Below are 9,298 nucleotides of genomic sequence, written 5' to 3'. Positions count from 1 at the left end.
CCCAGCACCATTCCTGTCTCTTAAGAAATCCGTTCTAAGGACTCTCCTCCTGCCGGGCAAAGAGCTCCTGCAATTCCTGATGATAAACAGACTTATTCAGAAAAGAGTCAGTTTGATTCTGGCACAATTACTTCCAGGAACCTGAAGTTTAAGAAATACAGCTAAGGGAGGGCTCGGGGAACTGAGAGCTTCCTAGGAGGGAAGTAGGGGGATAAAATGAGGTGATTTCTTCAAGAAAAATTACATTTGCCTTTAAAAAAGCTTCTCCTTTTTCTTTAACTGGCTCTTTTGCTTAAATGAGCTCGGTGCAGTTCCAGCTAGCCTACTTCTATTATCATGTGAGGATAAAGCTTCAGGCTAAATAAAATACCCATTTATTAACCCATGAAAACGCGCAGATTTTCATATGAAGAGCCTGAACTTTGGCCGTTTGCTGAAGGGCATCAGAGCTCTGTCTGCTGGAAAACCCCGTCCTCTGAAGGAAGTCAGAGTCCACACCGCGGTTCCAAGAAAATGTGAAAAATGCAAGGGGAATGAAAATTTTCCATTTTACAGAGCCGAAAGGGAACTGCCTCCCTTCCGAGCAACCGCCTTTCTCACCCTGGGAACCGTGCCTCTGCTGTAGCTTCACCTCACACTGCAAATCCACTCCTACCCGAGCCTAAGCCAGAACTCCGTCACTGAAACAAGCCCAACAGAGAAAACAGAGCCAGAGCACGTGGCATTTCGGCTCCCTAGAGCCAGATGGGACTTCGGCATCCCCAGGCACAGCCATAACACGCAGGACCTTTGAGGTCTCGGTGCTGCGTGGCGAGGAAGAGCCGACCTACAACATCACATCTACAAGACCTGCCAAGCACTGAAGCGACCTCCCCACTCTCCTAATAAAAAAAACCCTTACAAACATCTTACCAAGATTTAATGTACATTTATTCTTAACACGTGGAACATATAGTATAAAGATTTCATACTGAATAAATGATATTCATTAAGCCAAAAAAGGAAAAAAGGGAGGAATTTACATCAAGTTTTTAGCTACATCGTCTGAAATACAAATATGCAGAATTCATCACTGAAAAATCTCAATTGTGTTTCTTCATCAGGAACTTCAACTGAACCTAGAACTTTTTCACACCTCGATTAGAAAGAAAACAAAAACAGGAAAAATAAACTATAAGTTGATTGGCTGCTGAGACAGCAATGACTTTATACACAGAGACCTGTACAGCATCCTCCAGGGAGGGATGTCTGGCAAGAGATTAAATAATTGTGTCTCGCTTTTGCAGGTCATCAACTCGTTAACTCGTCATACTATAAAGGGGTAGGGAGAGGGGGACAAAACTGCAAGGAATCTTAGGGTATGTGCAATGTACAACGTCATATATATATACACACGTGGCAGCGTTCGGGCTGCAGCTAAAGGTTAAAACCAGTTCTAAGAGGTGATCTCAGGGTTATTCATACAATCAAGGAGGAAGAGAGAAAGAGGTCAGGGTGTTGTAGGTTCACACATGATACTTTGGGGGAAAAGCCTTTTTTTCTCCTCAACATTAACTAAAAACATTTTTAAAAACTACAGCTTGCTGCTGATCCAGCGTTTTTTTCTTTTTTTTTTTTCCATGTGAGACATTATTACAGTATGTTTACAGTTTAAGGTGTACAGTACATGAAGTTCTACACGCTACTGCACAGGCCTCCCTTGGACAAGGTCTGTTCACAACTGGTAACTTCTTGGTTCCTGCAAGATTGTGAATGTACAACGATAAACCACACAGAGTTCAGCAGTCACTTTTGTCCTTCAGAGTTTACCATTAAAAACAGTTATGAAAGTGGTGCCTGTCAATGTGATAACACGGCAAGTCGTTTTCCCCAAACTCACTGTAAACGACAGTAACTTTGGTTAAAATAAAAAAAGTCTTCTATGTAGACAGAACTTTGTCTCCTTTAATAAGGGATTCAGGACAAATTTGAAGGGCAGGGGAAGGGGAGAGGGATCGGGGACATCTTTCCCCGAGGGAGAAGCAGGACAGCGCAGGGCAGACAGTGGATTCTGAGGTGGTTTTGCATAAATAAAGGGCAACAGTCAGTTTCTAAGTTCTCCACTCACGCACACGCACACAGGGTCTCGGATCCCACAGCTGTCATGACTGGCCAATTAAAAACAGTACATCACAAATAACTTGTGAAACCAAAGAGTTCATCAAAGGCGACACGGAGATGTCCAACAGCCGCGATTCGTATAACGTGAACTCCGAGTGGTTCTCGTCCACCTTGGCCAGGGCGAGCAGCGCCCGAGCAGCTCGGCGCATCATGTCCACGCTCGTCGACTCAAAGGGTGGGTTCTGCATGTGCATCAAGCCGGCCTGGCTCTGCTGGAACTGCGTGGCGGCCAGGCTGTCCTCCAAGAAGCCCAGCAAGTTGCCAATGCTGCCCTTCTGCACAGCAATTGCTCTTGCTGCCAGGCTGTCCCCCTGTGCCAAGTTGGCCAGTAGTACCACAGCCATCTCTCGACACACCGGGTTCTTTCTGTCACTAAGGAACCGCACCATGGTGCTGTACAGCTTCTCCAAGCGACTGAAGGGGGGAGTCGCAAGAATCAAATCCACGTTGTTGTCCTGGATGCTGAGTTTGCTGAGTGTTTCCAAAACCAGTCTCTGAGGGGAGAGGACCGCATTGGGCCCCAGTGTTGGAAAGGGATCCTGGGCCTCTGCTGACGGACATACTGCCCAGTGGAGGAGTCCATCCAGGATAGGCAAACAGATGCTTTCCGGGTAAGGGGAGAGGTCCAGCTGGCCAGAAATGTTGGCCAACGTGACCAGGGTATTTTCGCGCAGCATCTCCAAGCAGTCCCACCACCACTCCACCTTGTTGCAGCTCACCCCTTGGTCCTGCTCCTCCTCTTTCTCATAGGTCAGGGGGGCCTGTTTGCGTTCTGGATGCTTGTGGTGTAAGAGAATCAGTTTCCCTAGAATCAGCAGCAGCCCGGGATGTTTAGACATTTCAAAGTCGTTGCCCGGCACAAACGATAAACTCCTGATGATGTTCGAGACGCAGATGCAGCGCTTCGCCAGAGAGTCCTGCCAGTCTAGGAGGGTGCAGAGGGGCGTCTCGTCTTTACTGTGAGGTTCGTCCTCCAGAATTTTTATATTTCTGTGGCTCTGAGCTGGACTAATGCCAAAGGGAAACTTGCTGCTTTCTTTCGCCGTTTCCAAAGCTTTGACCTCTTCCTCCTCCCCTGCCAGGGAGCCCGGACGTGCCGAAAGCATGTCATCCATGGTGGCAGTTATCCTTTTCTCCGAGGAGCTGTCGGATGGAGGAGTCTCTCCTTCCCTGGTGCTGGGATTGCTCTCAGCTGCTGAACGTTTCCTCAAGACAGAGTTGCAGGAAGCTCGTTTATGAGTCAAAGGTAGCTCCGTCTTGCTCTCAAAGTGGGTCTGAATGTGCTCGGTGGTGTCTCCGCCGCCAATCCGCCAGTGCAGCAGCCCGCTTTCAAACTCCTGCACTCGCCCCAACTTGTCGGAATAATCTACCACAAAGGGGTCGTTTTTCTGCACAACTTTGACTGGAAGCTTGTCAAATTTACTAACTAGTTTTTCCTCGCTGCTCTCTAGAGGTGCTTTGTCCTTGCTCGAAAACGCAGCCTCCTCCTCTTCCTCATCCTCTTCTTCCTCCTCACAGTTCAGGCTCCGTGGTTCATCATCCTCCTCCCCTTCTTCATGAGAGGAAGCTGAAGATTTGCAGAACCTTTCGGGATCTAATAGTGTTCTTTGCCCTGGGTCTCCCACCTCGTATTCCTTCAGGATTCCAAAGATCTCGATCAGGCAGCGCCGGAAATACTCCACCAAGAGTTCCAGCAAGCCTGGCAGCTACGAGGGAGGAGAAAAACGGGAGGGGAAGGAAGGAAGGGAACAGTGATCAGAAAACAACTTAGGCCAACACGAGTAACTGGGAAAGCAGGGCGAAAAGGGCTAAGAATCTAAGCAGTGCTGTTAATTAACGGGTTCTTTTCACGCTGGCAACAAACCGTTTGGAAAAGAAAGCTTTCTATGCCCTGAGAAAAGGAACAAACGCAAAACCAGGTACTGACTGTCAGTATCCAGGCCGCCCCCGCTCCACACACCCATACCTGTGCAAACGCACAGGGGCTCTTGGTTTTACCTCCCCTCTGGTTAATACACAGGGAGGCGAAGGGCAAAACAGCCTTTAGAGTATCTCCCAGCAGTTTTTACAACAGCCACAGGGGCACGGGGCAGCTGACTGAGAGAGGCTGGCCCCTCCGGACTGGCATCCCAGCCTCACTGCGCACCGTCCCAGGGCAAAGACAGAGCCAGAGGTGAACGAACACCATCAACGCCCAAAAATACATGTGGCCTCCAGCCTTCCGTAGCGCTCTCGCTGCAAAGTCCACTGTTATTCACTTTCTCTGTTACAGGAGCAATACACCTCACCAGAGAGGAGAGAACACACGCTTGCACACCAACAAACCTATCAATTACACGGGACAGAGAATCACCAGCGCACAGTGACGCAGACCCCGTGCTCTCTGCAGACCTGGCATGCTCCGCAGGTACCGGACATTTGGGAATCTGGCCCTACAAGGGCACGAGCTGCTTGTTGCTGTCTCGCTGACAGAAAACCCTACAAAATTAGCACTTCAAAGACCTGCATCAGAGAGCATCTGCACCCACCTGGCTGAGGTTGAAGGTCATTATGCTGTTGTCATCATAGAGCAGGATGTTTATGGTATCTAAGGCCCACGTACTTTCAGCTAGCAGCCCAGACTTCAGAGACATCATCACTCTCCAGGCTTCAGGAGTTCCTGTAACATAAACACATGATACTTCCAGCTCCTGGAGTTTAAAAACAAAAAAGGAGATACTTGATACCGCTTTTTGGACCTATGAAGAGCAGAGCCTGTTTAAGATGATGTAGAGACTGTATGTACGGCAATCTCTCCACAGACAATGCCAAAATGATGTCTGAAAACACAACTAACTTGCAAAAATACAATTATTTCAAAGCCGGCAGAGCCCTTCCACATGGCAGTACTGTATCAAAGGGCAACGGCAGCATCCATCCCCTCGACAGGCACAAGCAGAAAAGCAGGAGTTTCCTCTTACCAATATCTTTTGCTGTCAGCCGCCTCCTCTGCTTCAACACAGGTTGTGTAGCTTCTACTGATCCCGGAGGGAAGGTGATGTCTCGCCGGATCATGGGAGGCTGTACAGCTGCTGGTGTTATGTGCGAGGCGGGGACTGGCGGTCCTGCCTTCTGCATTTTCATCCCCGAGTGCAGGAATGGAGATTTGCTAGGAGAAGTGCGATTCTCCAGAGGTCTGGGCAGAGGTGCTGGGCTGGATACCTGAGGAATGTGATTCTGCATGCTAGGGGGGGTCTGGTAGTTAGACTGGGGGGGCCTAGTCATTGGGGGCACGGGGGCAGAGGGACCATAAGCAGGTTGCCGGTTCCCGTGGGAAGGCCACGGTCCCTCATGGTTGACCCTCTGGTCTGAATGCAGAATTTCATCTGTTCGAGTCACTCCGTGATAAGCAGGCCCCTGGGGCGCAGAGCCGGTGCTCTGCCGATTCGGATAGCTGTACCCTATTTCGTTGCGCCCTTGCCACATGGCACCTTGCTGCGGGCCCTCTGGAGTAGACTGTAAGGGACCACCCATCATCTGAGGAGGCATGTTTTGCTGAGCATTGGAGCCTGGGGGAGCCGAGACCCTGTCTCTGCCAAATTGGAATGGGAACTGGTTCTGTGGCCCTCCGGCAGATCGGCGGTCAGCAGCAGGGTATGTACTCCCATACTGGTTATACAGGTCCTGCTGTGGAGACGGCTGTGCAGTTTGCTGCTGGCTCGGTTGCTGGGTCTGTGCTGGAGGCAGCTGCTGCTGCGTCTGCCCCTGCCCGGTGCTGTACGGTACGTTGTACATCTCCCCTTCGTGTCGCTTAGCGGGCGGGCCGTAGCTGCCATCCATCGGTCGCTTGTAATTCTACAGGGGAAAATAAAAGCATCGACAACATGAGATTATCTACTTAGAAACAAGCAACCCAAACCTCTGTGGGTAGAGCTACTCGGAGCCAGAGGATATGCCCTGCGGCATGGTCTGTAAGCGGGCAAGACTTGTCTCGTTGTCAGCCATATCCAATGTGAAGTTGGATCAGTCTTTCAGCTTCACAAGCCAAGACCAATTCCTTGTGGCTGGCTGGGTAGTTTCCTTGTGGATTCTACAAGGATGCCTTGGGGGCAGAAGTCTGCCCACAGAAAGGACTTTCCTGGAGAAAAGACTCGGCTCTGCTATACATTCACCACAAACCAAACTGTACACAGGTGCTCGTTTCCTTTCACATCCAGGAATTTTATCAGACCACATTTCTCTTATATTTCCCAGAAAAACAGAGGTTTCTGCGGAAGCACCAAACAAAATGCATTAAAAACTGTTGTACTTCCCGCTTCTTCCTTTCCTGTAGATTTCAAAACACATCACTGAAAGGAGCAAGACCTATTCTCCTCTCTACTTCTTTCAAGTGCAAATGGAGAAAACAGTCAATTGCCAAGACAAAAATCCAAGATCTCTCTTGCCTCCAAGGGTCTATGCTCTAGCCACTACACAGTCTATTCAGAAGCTCCACGGTCATGACTGGCTTCAGATGGAGCTCTAGGGCTTCAAAGATGACAAGTACCAGAGTAACTCGAACTCTTGGCTCAGAGCCCCGTGGCTCTGGTTGCAGAGCCAAACTGCAGAGCAGTTGGAATTATTCTTAGCACAGCTCAGCGAATGCCCTCTCTATACTCTCCTAAACCAGAGGACTCAAAATTATCAGGAAAACATTATGGGGCCTGGCACTGATACAAAGAGCAAGTCATATATAAGGATTATGGAGAGAGATATATGTTCATTCAAACTCTGTCCTGAAACAAACCTGATGTTTCCGAGATCCGCGAGTAGGAGGCAGTGGGGCAGTGGAGGCAGGTCTGAAGCCTCTGTCTGCAGGCTCAGTAAGGCAAAGACACGAAAAGAGCCCTGGGCTGTGCAGAATGATCCACCTGAAACAGCTCCCCAAGGACTTGCTCCAAACAAACTCATCTCATCACTCGGACCAGAAGTGTTACAGAAACACAATGGGATTCAGAAAGTTCCAGAGGGGCAGAGAAGCCCAATAAAGCTTCTCGATCTCCTGCTGCCTGACCAGAGCACACACATCTGCAAACTGCACAACCAGAACATTGTTTTGCTAACACAACACTGGAAATGCTAACTAAAACTTATTTAAACTATTTGAAACCTGGGGTGGGTGGGGGGAAGCCTCCTGTATAAGGTACTTAATTCTATACATTCATAAAGCAAACGCACAGCCCACTGAGTTTTCATCCTCCCCTTTTCACAAATTTCACAGATAAAACTCTACTGTCTCTCAGTCAAAGAAATCAGACACTTTTTGATACTCTACCTGCTGTTGCTGTTGATACATGGTAGTTTGCTGGCTAGGGAAGGGGCTGCCCGAGGATGTGCCTTGAGTGGAGAATTGATTGCCATAGGAATCATGTCTGGAGAAAAAACAGATGCGTTACTTGTCTGATCAGATGCATGCTTCACTTTCACAGTCTCAGAACTCTCTAATTGGGAAGAGCCATTTGTGGCAACACCCCGCACAGACCTTTGCTGCTGCTGCTGCTGCTGCGGGTAGCGGCTGGGAGAGTACATCCCCGATTCCGGGGTGGAAGGCATGATGTTTGGCTGCGGAGTTCCGGTTGCTAAGTTGCCTTCAGGTCCCATGCCAGGCTCCGTCCTACATGGAAACAAAGAGAAAAACCCCACACGTCCACTTAAATTCACCCTTGCTCCTCAAATGGAAAAGGATGATCAGCAAAGTCACAGTAGTGAAGAGAGAATGATCATTTCACACGGGCCAAGCGAACGGGGATGTCAGCAGGTTCAAGTACCCACCTCACTCTGTCGTAAGGACCTCCGTAGGAATAGTGTTGCCGCTGTCCCATGGCCATGTTACCCATCCCTGGACCTGCAGCACGATTGTAAGGGTCACCCATACCACTGTTGGGGCCCTGCCCTGAGGACATGAAGGGATCGCTTCCTGGAGCTGAAATATTGAAATAAAGACCAATAAACATGTCTACCTCTACCTTAGAAAGATACATCCCATCTTCTGGGCGAGCGGAAGGTCTCCTACAGCATATTCCAGCATACAGCCAGATACAGGGAAAAGGGAGAGGAGCACAAAAGGACTTCTCACCTTTCCTCATACTGCTGTAAGGATCTTTATTTGGCTCGTAAGACATGCGACCCATCATGTCGGAGGTATTCATGCTGGGCTGGTACCCTGGATTTGGAGTCATGGAGTTCCGTTTCTGGAACGTAGGATCACTACCATCTGCAAAGGCATCCTGTAGGCCCACTGAGTTACTCCTGATTAAAAAAAAAAAACAAACCACAAACACAAAATTAGAGAGGTCCACGATGCTCCTCTACATACTTTTCCCCACATGTTCCCTTCTCAGGTGCTGCCATCCCCTAGAAGGACCACAGCCATGCTCCTCCAACACAGGCATGAAGAACTGCCCCTCTACAGCACTGTGCTCGGATCCAATCCCAAAATAACTATTATTTACACATACATGCAGAGTCAACAATGTTGCTGTGAGCCATTAACAAAGGAGCAAAGCCATGGAGCTCCACCAAAACAGGTACTCAAGTCTCCAGTCATCTGCAGTAATGACCCAGAAGCTACCTCACATTCACAGCTTGCATCCAGCATAGTGGAAGAGGGTGCAATGGTTTCATACCTGATGCCTGGCAAAGGGGGCATCTGACTGTGTGGCGTAGATGCTGGAGTTGGTGGCTTCAAGTCTCCTCCTTCTGCCATGGAGCTGCTGGTGGACTGAGGTGTCTGAGGACCCTGCATTGAGCCTGAACCCGCTGCAAGAACGAAAACGTGGTGTGAGTAGCTTTGCACCCTACAGATGCAACCCAGAACCTCCCAGAACATCAGCCCCAAGAACAGAGAGCAAAGAGTCTTTCAAAGAAAGAGGGAGATGAAACATCACCAAAAAAGTTCAAGGAGCTCCACACTGCAAGGACTTCCCAGAAGAACCACATACAGTGATGTAAAGCTGAGAGGACATGTTCGTTTTCATCATGCCTTTGTTCTTAACTACATTACCTTTTACACACCATGCCACCACTGTGGCATGTTGCCCAGGCTATCTAGTTTCAAAGGCTGGTGCTCTATAGTGCATCATGCAGCATCGAATACGGTCCTCCTTGACAAGTGACAACC

General features: G+C 49.1%; 1 protein-coding gene across 1 annotated transcript in view; it reads right to left on the bottom strand.

Moving 5' to 3' along the window:
- Window positions 1-908: 908 nt before the first annotated feature.
- Window positions 909-9,298, bottom strand: part of ARID1A (AT-rich interaction domain 1A) — a 60,597-nt gene continuing 52,207 nt past the window's right edge. The window contains exons 13-20 of the mRNA XM_054223523.1: window positions 8,805-8,937; window positions 8,255-8,427; window positions 7,951-8,101; window positions 7,661-7,792; window positions 7,454-7,550; window positions 5,121-5,994; window positions 4,689-4,819; window positions 909-3,866 (exon numbers count right to left, since the gene is read on the bottom strand). Coding sequence (XP_054079498.1) covers window positions 2,142-3,866; window positions 4,689-4,819; window positions 5,121-5,994; window positions 7,454-7,550; window positions 7,661-7,792; window positions 7,951-8,101; window positions 8,255-8,427; window positions 8,805-8,937 — 3,416 coding nt within the window. The 3' untranslated portion in view covers window positions 909-2,141. The remainder of the gene's footprint in view (window positions 3,867-4,688; window positions 4,820-5,120; window positions 5,995-7,453; window positions 7,551-7,660; window positions 7,793-7,950; window positions 8,102-8,254; window positions 8,428-8,804; window positions 8,938-9,298) is intronic.

Source organism: Rissa tridactyla, chromosome 18 (assembly GCF_028500815.1).
Source record: "Rissa tridactyla isolate bRisTri1 chromosome 18, bRisTri1.patW.cur.20221130, whole genome shotgun sequence".
NCBI lineage: Eukaryota > Metazoa > Chordata > Aves > Charadriiformes > Laridae > Rissa > Rissa tridactyla.
Note: the sequence above shows the minus strand (reverse complement) of the source record. Positions and strands in the feature narration are given on the sequence as shown.